At 37.8% G+C, this 17,259-nt stretch overlaps 1 protein-coding gene across 1 annotated transcript in view; it reads left to right on the forward strand.

Moving 5' to 3' along the window:
• Positions 1-1,410: 1,410 nt before the first annotated feature.
• Positions 1,411-17,259, forward strand: part of LOC146003030 (uncharacterized) — an 86,187-nt gene continuing 70,338 nt past the window's right edge. Inside the window, exons 1-2 of the mRNA XM_083141193.1 lie at positions 1,411-1,456; positions 2,371-2,464. Coding sequence (XP_082997319.1) covers positions 1,411-1,456; positions 2,371-2,464 — 140 coding nt within the window. The remainder of the gene's footprint in view (positions 1,457-2,370; positions 2,465-17,259) is intronic.

The raw sequence follows: 17,259 nt of genomic DNA on the forward strand, positions 1-17,259 counted from the left end.
ATATAGGTATACATAACTTTCAGTCCAAGGACATAACGCTTTGCTGAATACCAAAATAGACATTTGAAATACACAGAACAAAATACACAACAACTACAAGAGGCTACAAGAAAAGGTACAATACGATACGCATTAACAGAGAATAGTGACGTCTTCGTAAATAGGCACATCGCGACCTTGAAGTAAAAAGGTCTTAATATTCTCAGGAGAGCTAGTTAAAGATTTGACTATGTGCACAGGGAAAACTAATTATTCCAACAAGTTGTCCCTCTGGCATTTGTATAGTGATCCCCCCTGTCTAATATATACAGGAAAATTAATGAAAAATATTACTAATGTTCAGGTATTGCAACGACGAATTTGCAGTTATAACCTTTTTACTCGAAAAGTAACGTTTCAGATGAGAGTAAAAAGGTTATCCCTTAAATATTCAAACTTTTTGCAAAAAAAGAAAGGTGAGAAATTAGCTATATTCTAGTTATTCTATATTCTGCATGAACTATGTACATGTTAAAGTAAATAAGATGTAAAAGGTGCTCCAGAGTACAAAATAATACAAATTGTTTCATCCAACACTATAAACCAATTACGTAAAAGTGTGAAGATTGGATTTTGAAATAATGTTTAATAGAAAGTATTGACGTTTGAGTCAGTTGAAAAAAGTAACCATGTTGTAAATAGTGTTGCAGTATATAATCCAAGTGGAAACCCAAATCGTTCATTTTAACACAACATGCTACTGCATAACCTTCTGATAATAAAATTCAAAGTATTTGTACTCATTGAGAGTAGATATCGCTTATTGACGACAAGACTGTCAACAAATGAAAAAAGTATCTTATATGTTTATCTTCAGTACCGTAGGAAAGTAACGTTGGTCCACAGCCGGCATCCACTTCATCATATAAGTGAGATCTGACACTTTTTCTTTACTTAATGTCTTCCTCTCTACGTTGGAGGTTCCAAGAGATGGATACATAGGAGATGAATGTTGTGCCATTTGTCTGGTAGTCACAAAGACCGGAAACAAAGCAGATACAACTTTTTGCCCAACTTAAAACCTCATTTGCAGATAGAACTTTTCTACCCCGTTGGTTTCTTCGAAACGAATATACTTCGAAGCATGATCTTTACGGAGTATAAAGAATGTAATACAATGGTCTGCTTAAGATCACAAACTCATTTTCGCACAAAAGTACAGATAGAACCTTTTTACATTAAGGTCGCGACATATCAAATGTCTTGAGTAAGTTGATTGGTTTACTTCGCTTTTCGACTACTTTTAGCTAATCGGAACGATGAATGGCTATACGATGAAGCGACAGTTCCGAAGGACAAGACAACACTAGTCCCACGGCTGTGAGTCCAGACGCCAGAGCCCCGCTTGTCTGCATTTGGGTGTCTTCGGAAATGTACCATCCTTACATCCCAAATGCCTTCAATGAGGCTCAAACAGGTATTGTATTTTTCTTAACAGCTACATATAATAATGACGAAAATGATGAATACGGATCTCGGAACCTTTGATGGTGAGGCTGTGATTCGACCACTCAACTTGTTTCGCAACCGAGGGGGTCAACAATTAAACGAGGAGTCTCTTAGTCAGAAAAAGGACGAATCTTACTTATCTAGATATACCTAGATATACTACTAGAAATGGCAAATAGTCACTCGTTCGATTTTGTGAACCTTTGAACTTGAATCATGCATCTTATGGTTAGGATAATTACCTGTCTACACTTAGAAGAATGATAATGAAATTGATCACGTAGAGTAAAATAAACTAAGCTATCTCTAGGCTTCGTAGGTAGTTCACCTATCTCAAGTAGACTGTATCCTTCTCTCCTTTTCCAAGTCCTGTTGCCTGTCTCTAATCAAAATCAAAAGTGAGTCCCTTGGCAGTCTTCCTATACGCTGATGAGTCAACTTTTACCTTCCTACTCATGTAAGCTGCTTACTCCTTGTTTACCTGTTGTAAACCCTGCAGCCCCAATATATCAGGAAGTGGAAGTCTGCTTAACACACGACTGTGCATAATTCAAATACCTGCGAGGACTGGACAGCTGGTGTAAACAAGTGAATGAACTTAGGTGAAATGAAGCTTAGAGAAAGTTAAAATAAAAAATAAAGAATAATACGGGAGTCCATAAAGTCCTGCAAAAAACTAAAACTCTATTTCCTTTTAGCTGTTGCGTTTAACAATACACATTTTTTGGGTAAGAAGGGTGGAAGTTTAAAGTTTTGTTCTGGCCACACTGCTCAGTGACGCTTGCACTGGCAATCACGTGATCATGAGACTTAAGATGGCGTCCATCCAGGAAAAGGCCCAGTGTGTTCTGTGGTTTGCAGAGTTAAAATCTTGTGTTTCAGTGCAGAGAAAGTTCCAGACAACGTATGGGAAACCACCCGCAGCAAATTCAAGTATCAAGAGATGGTATGAAAAGTTCAAGGTAACGGGAAGTGTGTAAGATTTGCCACGCAGTGGAAGGCCAGGATCGAGTGACGATGTGATTCAGTCAGTGCAGGACAGCATGCATTGGAGTCCAATGAAATCGCTGAAACGAAGATCACTGGAACTGGGATTACGGAAGTCAACATTACACAAGATCGTACGCAAGAAGGTGAAGGCCCGGCCCTACAAGTGAAAATTTGTACACGATCTGAAAGACGAAGACTGTGACATGACAATGTTGTTTTGTGGGTTAATGCTTACACGTTTACAAGGTGATGGTGACCTGTTCTCAGATGAGGCCACATTTCATGTGTCGGGAAAAGTGAACAGGCAAAATTGCCGAATTTGAGGGGGTTGAAAATCCACGCGAGTTTGAAGTGCAAACTCGGGGTAGTCCCAAAGTGAATGTTTGGTGTGCGATTTCAATGGACCACATCATTGGTCCATTTTTCTTCGAGGAAGACACGGTTAATGGCAAAAACTATCTGAACATGCTACAGACATTCCTTGTGCCAGAACTTAATAGGTTAGGCATCATCAATGACGTCCACGTGCAACAAGATGGGGCGCCGCCGCATTTCCTTTGAAGTTCGGCAGTTTCTTAACGAACAATTTCAAGGTACATGGATTGGCCGAAGAGGGCCTACACCTTGGCCTGCAAGATCACCAGACTTGGCACCTTGCGATTATTGGTTGTGGGGACATGTAAAGACCGAGGTGTATTAACAGAAACCAGCTAATCTGGATGACCTAAAAGAAAAATAATAAGAGATGTGATTCTGAATATCCCAGGAGAGCACCGTCAGCACGAAATTCTCGGTTTTGCAAAAAGACTGCAACAGTGTGTGGACATGAATGGTGCACAAAGGAGGTGTGACGATGAACCTAACAAGCAGAAAATAAACTTTGAACCTTGCCTTAAGGACACACAAAATATTTTGTTAATAAACTTAATTGTTTTCAAGTTATAGAGTTTTAGTTTTTTGCAGGACTTTATGGACTCCCTGTACTATGGATTGATACGATACTTAAAATTTACAATTTCGTGCAAGAAAGCTGATACCTGATGCATTCCATTGTCACAGGTGGAAAACGAAGACTACATGTTTTGTATTTACGTGACTATTCTTTTGATCGTTAAGAAACATTTTCCTTACAGTTTCTGTGGGACAGACGAAACACTGCGGCTTCACTCAATATAAACTTTATTTTAATTTCTGTGGATTTTCAAATTATGAAACATAAATTATTTAAGACAAAGATAGAAGGTAATTGGCGTTTGCATATGGTAGTGGAGTTGAGAGGGCAATGTAACAAAGGAGAAATGAATTGTTTTTCTTTGGGTGGGACACAATTGAAAACAGAACTAAATCAAAAATCTAAAGTAAACGAACAATATTTAAAATATATTTTTCTCGAGTACTGCATTGGACAACTTTCGCGCGAGAATACTCGATCGAATCTTCCATGCTCGAGCGTGATACGCTCGAATATATAGAATATCAAATATCATTTCAATGGGACAATAATCGTACAAATATACGTATGTGTAAAAATTTGTGCTGTTAGTTTCAGCTCATAATCATCTATTCACATTCATATTGCTATGTATTGGTAAGATTGACTAAATTACATTTTAACATGGATATGATGACTATGTTCACTTCAGTTTCAATTTCACGATCGATATTTTAAGGCTCATTACTACAGAAAAAGATACGGTTACACGTGAACTACAATCGTTTGAATGTTCGAGCGAAGAAACTGTCCGTTCCGCCATCTAGCGTCATCCGTGCGAACTATTAGACGGTCGAGCAAAAAGGCCGCGATGCGGATCATCTAACTTAATTATGTATAATACTTGAATATTTACACAAATGGTAAGTCTAGATTGTTGACACAAGATATAACAAAGCTAAAGCATTTAATTTAATTTCAAATATTGAGATTCAGGAACAGTTTGCCCCAGATTCTATCACTTGCTTTCATAATCTTCACCATTTCTCACGTTCAAGCCCAACTCATTATACAATTTATCGACTTCACTCAATTAAGTCAACACGAGCATCTCCAGTACACTTTCTCCCATTGTAGTAGACGCGAATTGAGTCGGGAAAAATTTGTATGCTGTTATCGTGCCAAATCATCTATTCGTATTCACAACTGCAAAACAAGATAAAACTTCCCTTTCTCAGTTCAGGGTGGGCTTTTAATTGAGAGAGCGCGTTGGAGAATGCTAATATCTAGTGTTACAATTACTAGAGGTAATCGATGAAGTCGTTGCGATGTGTTGACAGAATACAAAATATGGCTCAAAACAATGTCACGTTTTTCGGTTCTGATAACATGGTTGAAAGCAGAATTGTCATTGTTTTTGTACTGAAAATATAGTCGAAAGCACAAATTCGGAGTCTGATATTATGGTCGAAAGTATAATTGCCAATGTGTTTCACTCTTAGGACTCTGAAAATATGGTCAAAAGGAGAATTGTCAGTATTTTGGACTCTAAATATACAGTCGAAATAAGAATCGAAACAGAATTCAGATTTCGGAATCTGAAGATAAAGTGGAAAGCAGAATTCTCAATGTTTTCGGCTCTGAAATTATGGTCGAGAGAGAACCGTCGATTACAAGACGACGACACTGCGCCATCTGGAGGCCCTTAAAATTAAGAGATCGTCCTTAGCAACGCCTTGGCAGTTTATTAAAATAATTAATGTTTAAGTCCAATTTTGCTCCTATAGGATAATCAGGGTTATTCCTGCAGAGATCGAATCCAGAACCACTTCTTACAAGGCGGCATCGTTACCTTTACGACATTGGAGGCACCCCATATATTTATTAGAGGCTCAAAAATCACAAGGAAGTTTCTTGCCTTCTATGCTTTGTTTCACTGTATGCGTCGCTTCTTTATCTCTTATGTTAATCGCGGCTACGAGGAATGAGGGACAACACACCCAAGCCTTACTTCGAGTTTGATCTTTTGAACTCTCACACAGTAGAGCATTACGCTAGCCACTACGCCACGGAGGTCTGTGTTACGCCCATATAAGTCTTCTTGGTCTGATAATATCCAAAGGTGAATTAAGTTAAGGAGTAATTTATATATTCAACAGTTTTTTCATCCTACAAGGTCCATATTTCGTCCTGGGCGTTTCATAATATTAACTTGTTTTCGTTGTATAATGCTCCAAGTACCAAGGAGTTATTCTGCTGCGGAATATGGAATGTTTTGAAATTTGATAAACGCAAAGAAAAACATACACCTGCCAGAATTTCAGAATGCTTTTTTATTTTCTTGTACTACGCAGGCGTGATGAATTTAGTCAAGTGTTTTCAAGCCGAGTTTGTAATTTTAATGTACACCTGCTTTACCCTCTTAAAACTGCTACATATGGAGTGCTAAATCTACATATGTTTGTTGTTATTTCACATTTCTGCATGAGGAGCTATTACGGTTCATGAAATTACAAAACATGAGTGAAAACGTAACGTGAGAAGTTCGGAAGAGTGTTTTTTCACTTTAAAATGAAGTTATTATGCAGATATTTCAGTCTGTTTACTTTTAAACTAGTTACAAGTTACATGTACACGCAATTTTCTCCGTTGTATATTTATCTAGTTTGTGTTCTTTGGAGTGGAGCTAGAACTCTTTCCGTAATTGTGAAATTCAATTTCAGAATAGCGCATTTGTAGTACGCAACCCAATTAACAGTGAAGCACAACGGGTTGCATAACAGTAAGGATAACTCACCAAGTGAACAATGCTGTATGTAACTGGATAAACAGCGAGCGTACGTTATCTTTGTTTCTTTTTTCCATTATTTTACACAGAATGGGCAGCCCAATGTTAAGCATGTATTCCTTATTTTGGTTCTCTCCCCTGCAGTGTTTCCAATCGGCTATCAGTGAATTCCACTAGATCCGATTTCTATCTACAATTTTATTTATAAATAGATAGTTGAATTGGAATTTATATCGATTTTCAATGATGTCTAAAACTATCATGTCTTCACAACACGACCAAATGTACAGTCACCGGCAATAAAAATAGGACGCCGTGATCCTGAAATGCTCGCTTCCCTGTAAGGCGTTATGTGTGTTGCCTAATTCTACAGCGGTGGCAGAAGTAATTCAAAATTTGCAATTGCAATTCACTTATCGTCTTATAGTTAGACAACACACAAAACGCATTGCAGTGCGGGATCTATATGTCTCATTATTATTGCTGGTGACTGTACCTGAAATCCAATATCTTTCTATATTTTTTATTTAAGTCTCTTTTCTAACATGTTTGGCTTATCGCGACGATGAGGATGAATTGTGGTTAGACAAAATTGATGCATACACATGTCCAGGACGCGACTCTAATTCGAAACCTACGTCGGTCATGAGTCAAACACTCAACGTACTAGGGAACCAAAGCAACACACAAAATCCTAATCTTACAGATTATGCGATCTATAGTCTTCCCCGGCGGTGTAGTGGTAACGTTGTGGCTATTGGTTCGGGTGGAGGCATATAATGGTTCAGATTTCACTTTATTGAACTGTAGGTCCAGTCTCGATTGGAATATCTGTGCAATAGAGTGGACTTTAAACTCAACTCTACTTATTCATCCATGTAATCTCTATTGGCCTCCACGATGTTGTAGTGGTGACGCCGTCGCCTTGTAACCTAGAGGACCCGAGTTCGATATGCGCTGGAGGCACATTCCTTAGTGGTTCGGATTCACTTTAAACGTAGGTCCAGTCCCGATTATATATGCTTGTATGTGCATAAAGTGGACTTAAAACAACAATTCATTGCCTCCCTGCTGGCCTAGTCTTAACGTCGTTGCCTTGTAATCAAGGGGTTCCGTGTTCGATACCTGGAGGAAGTACATAATGATTAAAATATATGTCCAAACCCAATTAGCCTATCTATGCATAAAACTTGACTTAAAACTAAAACTCAAACTAAAAAAAATACCATCAATTTCTCTTACAGTCATATTAAATTATACCCTTACTCTGTTTGCAACAGAGGCTACTTTAGTGTTACCCCGGTTACTTGCGTACAGGGTCGTTTCTCAGAAATACGACTAAAGTTCAAATCACCAACACTGAGACCTTCTGTAAACAAAACCACCTGCATGCAGAAAGCATTGCAAACTCATAGAAGTAAAACAATCCACACGAAAATCCAGCGTTGTTACAGGTGGGTCATTTCACATCAAATCAACGCAAAACACTAAGATTTTGACACTCACCAACATCGATTTCTATAAAATTTGGTATACACCTTTCCTTTATGGTTGAAAGAAACCCCCTATTTTTTAAACTGTATTTCAATCGGTTTTCATTTTACAGCATTTTGAAATGTCATCAAATCAGTGTTCTCTCTCACTCTTGAGACCCTCGATACAAGATACCCTTGCTTACATTTATTTCTTTTCTCCTTAGCCAATCATCAGATCTCTTTGAAATTTTATACAAAGTTCAATTAAATAATGAAGATTTCAGAGAAAAAATACATCAGCACTTAAACAATTTTACAAATGCCTATAAAAAGACTAATAATGGACTTGTAGCCTATTTTTTGTGGTGGGAAAACTAGGTTACAAAAATGTGAATTTTCATCATGTGGGTATGATGGAACCAAAAACTTTTGACATTGAAAATCATTGCAAAGACATGCTCTTTCTCTACAAAAAATTGTTTTTTTTATTCCTTCTAACGAAAAGTTTAAGGTTTTTTGGAAATTGCCTAAAATTTCAGGGTCAATCCGTACCAAATGCTCCAGCACTGGTCGCTCGACCATTTCTAAAAGTTTTGATTTGTTTTTCATTGTAATCCCTGTATAAGGGTACTTCAAAACAGGCATTATTTTTCTAAAACTAGACTTCGTTTGAAAATGGCGGCCATTTTTGTTTCATGACTTGCAACATTTTTGGCCTATGCAGACAGTTGCGAAAATTATGATAACTCAGCTAAGAAAAATTATAGAAATATGGGGTAAAAACATTGTTTTCACTACATTTCTCAGGCTACATTTTATGTTCCGTATCTTTTTTCACCACATCTAATGCAAATGGCTTAAATTTAGGGTCAAATCTGACTGATATTCAATTTTGAAGGGAAATCAATGTAAAGGATATTTTTGTTTAGTAGGTAAGCAATGAAATATCAGAGCTATAATTTTTTAGAGGAAACTTGTACATCCAAAGTTTTAGCAGAAAATATTTGAGCTGTGTTACTGGTTTGAAGCTCTTTGAAAATGCTCATTTTTAAAGGTCTTCCCAATGGCATAGTGGTTACGTCCACGTTTTGTACGCAAGGGGTCCCAGGTTCGATACCCAGTGAAGGCACATACTGGTTCGGATCCCACTTTAATAAACTGAAGGTCTAGTCTCGATTAGCCTTCCGTGCATAAAGTTGATTTAAAACTGAAATCAAACCAATATCTGGGTGGGAACCTAATAAAATTTTATATTTACTGCAACAGAAGTTTGGCAAAAACAGACACATTTACGTTATTAGTTATAATTATAATTATTTACTTTTAATGAACTATCATGCAATTACAATTATTGTACGTATTAATTAATTGCAACATACGAATGGCATAGTAACCCCGTTAGTAGCTATTATCAAAGGAAAGGTGTGTACGGCTGTCTGTCAAATATTTTCTGCTGAAACGTTGGATGTACATGTTTCCTCTAAAAAATTAAAGCTCTGATATGTCATTGCTTACGTACTAAAAAAATATCCTATACATTGATTTCCCTTCAAAATTGAATATCAGTCAGATTTGACCCTAAATTTAAGCCATTTGCATTAGATGTGGTGGAAAAAGATACGGAACATAAAATGTAGCCTGAAATGTACTGAAAACATTGTTTTTACCCCATATTTCTATAATTTTTCTTAGCTGAGTTATCATAATTTTCGCAACTGTCTGCATAGGCCAAAAATGTTGCAAGTCATGAAACAAAAATGGCCGCCATTTTCAAACGAAGTCTAGTTTTAGAATAATAATGCCTGTTTTGAACTACCCTTATACAGGGATTACGATGACAAACAAATCAAAAAATTTTACAAATGGTCGAGCGACCAGTGCAGGAGCATTTGGTACGGATTGACCCTGAAATTTTAGGCAATTTCCAAAAAACGTAAACTTTTCGTTAGAAGGAATACAAAAACCAAAATTTTTTTTTGTAGAGAAAGACCATGTCTTTGCAATGATTTTCAATGTGAAAAGTTTTTGGTTCCATCATACCCACATGATGAAAATTCAGATTTTCGTAACCTAGTTTTCCCACCACAAAAAATAGGCTACAAATCCATTATTAGTCTTTTTATAGGCATTTGTAAAATTGTTTGAGTGCTGATGTATTTTTCTCTGAAATCCTCATTATTGCACTGAACTTTGTGTAAAACTTCAAAGAGATCTGATGATTGGTTAAGGAGAAAAGAAATAAATGTAAGCAAGGGTATCTTGTGTCGAGGGTCTCAAGAGTGAGAGAGAACACTGATTTGATGACATTTCAAAATGCTGTAAAATGAAAACCGTTTGAGATAGAGTGAAAAAATAAGGGGTTTCTTTCAACCATAAAGGAAAGGTGTATAACAAATTTTATCGAAATCTGAGTTGGTGGGTGTCATGACCTCGTTGAAATGGCGTGGGATGACCCAGGATTGATTACGTAAGGCAAAACAACGGCCAATTTGTCGTATGGGATACGCTGCCGCAAATGCTCTTTCTTTTGTAATTATTGTTTCACCTTTATGGTTAACTCTTTGCACCAGTAATCATTTCCCATAAATTTGGCTTCTTTCTTGCATACGAATTGAATATAGGGTATTTTACTTGCATTTTGTAGACAAAATGATATAACATCCTAATGTATATTTTTAAGGTTTGATATAGATAGGAGTGTATTTGAAATTTGTTTGTAGATTTCATGTAAATTGTACCTTATGTAAATAAACTATATAATGGGCATAAACAGCCATATGCAATGCTGTTAAGTCCAATAAATATATTGATGATGATGATCAAAACAAGACAAAGAATGTTCGTAAATTTATTTCGGTTGGAAACTTTGACAAGCATCCTAATAACGATTTTTTCCCCCCCAAATATAGTGCACTTTGTAAAATTACTTGGTGACATGGCAACGCAAGATAAGTGTGAACAGTTTGTAGGAATATGCATTGTAACTTTCATTGAGCTTAGAGATTTGTGTACATAATGATATTTTATAACATTGGTTATTTTCTAAAAATGATCATGTGAACAGCAAGGAAGTAGTGCCACTTTCAACATGGCGAGTTCTATGCGTGCGGGAAGGAGTGATACATCGAATCGGTGAGACGGTTTGTTTACAGAAGGACTCAGGGTTGGTAATTCACACTTTAATTTGGATGCAAGTGTACAACAATAATAAGGAAAATGATAAATAAAAGTTCAAGTGATTATAAGTGGAATTTTCTTCCCACCCACATTGTTGAAAGGAGCAACAATACTGCGGCGGAGAGTCACCATCAACAGGACGAGCATTGTTGGCAGAAACTGGCTGTAAAGCAGAACAATCAACATTAACCATGTTAAAATCAGGACCACTCTCCCGATATTCTCACGCTGAGAGACACGGGAGGGTAGGGGGTTTGGGGGGGAGATGGAGGGGGGATGTCCATGCATCTTGTCACGCTCGGAAATGACAAGCACGTAGATTTGCCAATCGCGTAAACAGGGTAGTTAGTGTGTGTGATTAAGAACGTACAACCGCGAACAGAGGTGGAGAGGGGGGTTGGTTCGGATAATTATGTGCAGAGTCCGTTAATCGATGTTCGTGGGCAATTATGTCATGGAGTACTATATGAAGGGGTTCGTACAATTACGCTCGTAACTATATCATTCTGTATGTGACGTTTAACGCGGTTCATTCATGTCTGGGGCTGAGAGTGGAAGAATTGAGTGATTTACATCGAGAGGAAATCTCGAATTAATCTCACGGGGATGCTAACTTACTAAGTTTATTTGATGCTGCTTCATTACTAATTGTATGGTTAATGCATGGGAATGTTCCCATTAGTATGGTGATGCATTTGCTAGGAATTGGTGGAAAATATATTCGTAACAGGTCCAGCTGTGGAACAGGTTTTATTACACGACGCTTTTCCTGCTTCCTTCGGCTTACTGCAACGATGGGGATGAATGATGATTACAGAAAGATAGGAAGTCCATACTGGTATAAGGAAGTAGAAAAAAAAACCTACTTGGTCGAAATTTCAGGTTCTTATTCCTGACGGTTTAGTCTACTAATCCTTTTATTCGATTATTTATAACATTATGCTTAATTTACGTAATGGGAAATTATTGTTATACGTTTATTTAACTGCACAAAATTTTAAAGTTATCATTGATTTAGTTTCAAGTCAACTTTTATGCACAGATAGCCTAATCGGAAATGCACCTACAGTTTAAAATGGGATTTTTTTTGAGTTGATGTTTTATTTATTTATTTATTTTATTGCGTCTTGTTTATCATGGCGAAGTTAAGGCATTGTAGCCTTTTCTACCACTTAACCATGTTTACATCGAAATTTGATCATATGAAAATTAGAAAACAACATTTAAACCATTACATAGAAAGGTAAATATTAAAATAAAGAAAGATAAATATAGAATTACAAAGAAAAAATTACAAGAAAAGGATAAGAAAAAATGCATACGGGAATAAAAACCTAACGTATACTCGCGAGCATACAACAAAACACACACATACACACACAATCACATATTCATGACAGTAGTCAGGGATTTGAAATATTAATTTGAATAAGGATTTTTAGTGTTTTTCTGCGCTTAACTGTATTCAATCTATCACTAAAATAAAATGTAATAACTATTTGTGCCCAATAAAAAATGTTTTAATTGTGTGTTAGAGACATATGCTGAAGATGAGTTCCGGATTTCGGGGGGCAGTGAGTTCCAAAGACGAGAAGTAGAAACGGTGAAAGATTTTGAATAAAAATTTGAGTTATGAAGGGGGATGAGTAGTTGAGTTCTCCCTCGCGATCTGGTGTCAAGGCTGTGCGATTCGGAAAGCATTGAGAATCTGCTCGAGAGATAAGCCGGTTCCTTAGAACTGATTGCCCTATAGAGAAGGGTGATGTTGTGTACCTTTCGCCAATCTGAGCCAATTTAGCTTTGTAAAGAAAACGAATAAATGGTCCCTATATTTCAGATCGAAAATAAAGCGGACGCAGGTGTTTTGTACTCGTTGAAGACGTTGAGCGAGATCATCTGGTAGTTCGGAATAGACAGAATCGCAGTAATCGAAGTGTGGAAAAACAAGTGCTTGCACGAGTTTGATACTTTATGCACAGTAAGGCTAATTGGGACTGAACCTACAGTTTAAAGTTGGATCGGAAACACTATGTGCCTCCACCGGGTACTGAACCCTGTATTTCTGAAGACGTTACCACTACGCCGACGACGAGGCCTTTTAAAGTAAAGATTATGTACACATTTCTTTCTTTTTTAATTTCCTTGCAAAATTTCGACTGAACAGCCATTAGTGGATTACGTAAATGTTGGTACATGCAAACCAATAGCACATCGTTTTACTTTCTAACATGGAAATTCCCATTACAAGGAAACACCAAAACATATTCTGTATCTCCACAAAATTGGTTAACATGTACAGTCACCGGCAATAAACATGCAATTCCTCGATCCAGAAACACTCTTTTCCCTGCAAGGCGTTATGTGGGTTGCATAACTCTACGGCGATAAAGTGGATTTTAATAGCAAATTTCCAATAGGAACTTCTACCACAGACATGGGGATTAGATACCGAAAGTAACTCCTTGCAGATAAGTTAGCATGTCATAACACTGATAAAGATGTATATCTTCATCTGTGGTCATAATCTAGGTGTGCAATCTTTATTGCCGGTTACTGTACAAGGGCACTGTGACGGTGCAATCACGACAATCCCTTTTTGAAAAAAACCCTTATCCCGTCTACCAGAGGCGACCTTGGTCTGAAATAAAAAAAAAGACTACAAAAACATAACAAATGGGGAATAAAAGAAGCTGAAGTTGCCAGAAATCGACTTCCTCTCCTGCTTGAGTTCGGAGAGAATGCTGGCCGTTCCTCACCCCCTCCCCCCTCCCCCGTCTGGCCAGTGCTTGTTCTCCAGCGATAACGGCCGTTGCTACTTGAGTCATGTGCTGTAAAACGGCATATCTGATGGAAGGTAGGAGTTTATTTAAAAGTTGTTTTTGGTCTCGGCAGCTTCTCTTCTGCTGCAGTATCCTTTATGTCTCCTCTTTCCTCTTGGAGTAGGAAGGAAAAAGTAAGTGATAATTGGGGTCTACGATAAGCATCTTAAGCAATGTGATGTGGGATTTTTAGGACCCATGCACAGACAGTTACTTTAAGAAGCTTTCAAATTTTCATTCCTCTTGTACATTTTTTTAAAAAATCATGCCCGCCATGTACAAAGGTCGAATCAGACGAAACTGGATTTCCAGTGGGAATGCTCTAGTTGACGCTGGACTGGCTACCCATCTGCGAGTACTCGCCTCACACGATACTTGCTTCCGTACTTGTTGGTATACTTTTGTACCCATAAGACATTGCGCCGGGTAGACAATGAACGATCGAATTGAAGAACGTTGCTGTTATTAAAAAAGAAAAGTGTGGATTGGAAAGTGAATATGGTAATCCATGCCATTCGCAGGATTCATTCATAAAAAAATATTGTTTTCAACTAAATACATTCATACACTTGCTATAATAAGGATTTTTATTATCGGCTAAATCATATTTATCACGTACAAATCTCCTCGCTTTGCATAAATACCTAAATAGTAGTGAACTGAACATGAATTCACATAATCTCTGTTACTTTTTCTTTCACCGATAAGCGAGAAAAAACAACCAACACTCGGAAACCACAGACAAAATCTTTCATTTGGCAAACTCACAGATTTATCGTCAGGTGGCCAAACTTCCCTCTGATTGGCAGTTCCACAGAACCCAGACGAGAAAGTCAATTGCAATTAGAACGCGATTTAGTTGTCAAAACCAGTAAAGCAGACAGTCCGGCGGCTATGATTTCCACCAAGGTAGCCATTTCAGCGCCAACTAGGACATTCCTACTGGAAATCCAGTTCCGTGTGATACGGCCTTTAGCTGATGCTAATGCTGACTGTAGAGTTTGTAGAATAAACAATTGTCTTGGAAAAGTGACCCGATTTACCCCGATCTAACAAAGTTCATTAGCTGTCCAGCTTGGAGCGGGCCGACTCTCCATAAAAATAGCAGTTCTTGGTGCAAGAGGGATGGCGTTTCTTTGTGCGGCACAGCTTGGAGAAAATACTTGAAACACGCCCCGAAAAAGCCCGTTCGGTCCTCAAAGGAAATGCAAAGAAAGAGCGTTAGGAAAAGTCGCCGAAAGAGAAAGCACAGCCTCAGTTCACTGAGCCACTCACAGGAGAAGATCAATATGGAAAAGATGGAGTTTCTGGTCCGGAAAGAGAACCGTCTGGGATAAAAAAAAACTTTTCCTTTGTACGTCGTGAAGCAGGTAGTCCCCTTCGATAGTCCGGCTCCCGTGTAAGCAATTTCAAACTGACTGGAAGGGAAAGGATCTGAAGATAATCCCAGCGTCCGATATGTAACACGGCTTTTCTTCGGCATGATTTGGCGCCTCCTCATTGTATTACCTTTAAGTCGATAAGCGGATTCTTGCTGCAAGGCCAAAGCTTGTCGTGAGTCCGACAGTTTCTATCGTTGAAAAACCCAGGGGAGAATCTTTCCTTCAAGATATAGGATGCCATGGTTCCTTACACTGTCTTCATTTACTTTACAGTTACGTAAACATTTGACATATAATTTCCTTTCGTCTATAGGGGACAAAATACTCCTCTCTATTCGTTCAGGTGTAGTGCAGCACTCTTGAAAATTACTAATCAGAAAAATATTACAGTTCTAGCCTTGAGGACGTTCTGCAAATACCAGATAACACAATGATTTAGCTGTGTATAGACTTTTGAATGTCCCGCGTCGTGGCCGTGGGGATTAAGACAAAGCTTTGGGCTCTGGTTACGGGACACGCGCAGGTTCAAGTCTCTTGTGGCAAGCGTAACAACTTTTCTCCTGAGATTTCGGCGTGTGTATGGGACCACGCACCATCGTGAGGAAGTTGGTGAGCTACGAATGAGTAGAGTTAAGCCGGTCACGGAAACCTACAAGAACGACTGGGGATTCGTCGTGCTGACTACACGCCACCCAGCAACTGATTGGATGTCGAAAATCGGCATTTTTAAGCTCTTCATATGACAGTCCCTCATTATTATACCTTACTTTTGTTATTTAGCGTCGATTTTATTCAACTTGATACGTACCCACTTATTGTATCATTTTAAGTGTTTAATATGTTAATTGTCTATGATGACGTAATTTGTTTTGTTCAATTGGGTAGTCTGTTATGGTTATGGACTAACCTTAAAACATTTGATTGTGGGTTGTTAGGAGAGAGATATTATGAACGTTGCTGGATAATGGAAGATATTTTGGAAATGTGAATGTGTTAAGAACAATTATGATCTTAATACAATTTTGTTTGTAATAAGGAGTTTAATTGCAAGTGCAAGTGTGTGCGAGAGTTAGTAAGGTTTACGTAAGCATATCCTTATCTGATTTCCCACAACCTGAGGGCTTCATAGCAGGCTGATAAGTCTCATGCTCGCCGTAGAGGAATAAAAGTAAGTAGAACAATTGAGAATCAACCGGGGAACGTAACAAACTTTTAGCTAATCGCGACGATGAGGATGAGTTATGATATGATATAACTCATGAAGGGACATTCAGAAATAATACTCATGCGCAGGTCGGGATTCGAACCCGGACCGATGACGTCGTAGCGCGCTGTGCTGAACATTCCGCCGCAGAGATCTGCATAAGTCAACCTCGTATTTGATACTTTGCTTTATGTCCGCTTCTTGCACAGATAAGCTAATCGGGACTGGACATACAGTTTAAAGTGGGATTTGAAGCAAGCCTTTTTACTTCAACTTCAAGGATCCTTGTATTTCCCTCTATCCAAATCTGCTTACAGTTCGATAAATACAAAGAAAACTCTGACGTCACTATTTGAAATGTTAATATATTTTTTCACTTATTGATTTACATTAATCTTTTTCTTTTCAGTTGCTACGCTCATAATGTACGTATATAGAAAATTAGGTAACGGTGCGATCTCGCACAAACGAATTTGAGTTTCTATAGATTGTTGAAACGCCGTGGATGTACTTTTTTCCATCGTTCAATATATTTGACCGCAAATACATGTATATTTCAAGAAAACTATGCTTGCCTAACCTAACCGAACCTAACCTAACCTTGTCGGAAATGGTTCGTGGGGCTATACGTCAATGGTTTGTTGGGGTTCGAACCCGGCAAAAATCCGAAATCAGTAACACCAAAGTAGTACCGTCAATGTGATAAATTGAAGTTATTTTCTTCACAAGAGCAAAATCTCACCTTCAAGAACCTTTCGCAATGCATAATCGGTAAGTACGATTGTTAAAAATGACGAAAGAAACGAGTGAAAAGTGTTTGTGCGAGATCGCACAGTACCGAAAATTATACATCGTAAATTTACATTATCAATAATTATCATAATTAGTTATACATCATATTAATTCAACACAACGTTTTCGCAAAATATAACAAAATAGAAATTGATAATGACATAAATATACCATCATGCGTATTAAACACAAAAATTAAACAGTAAATAATGA

The sequence above is a fragment of the Lepisma saccharinum genome, chromosome 19, assembly GCF_977018435.1.
Source record: "Lepisma saccharinum chromosome 19, izLepSacc3.1, whole genome shotgun sequence".
Taxonomy (NCBI): Eukaryota; Metazoa; Arthropoda; class Insecta; order Zygentoma; family Lepismatidae; genus Lepisma; species Lepisma saccharinum.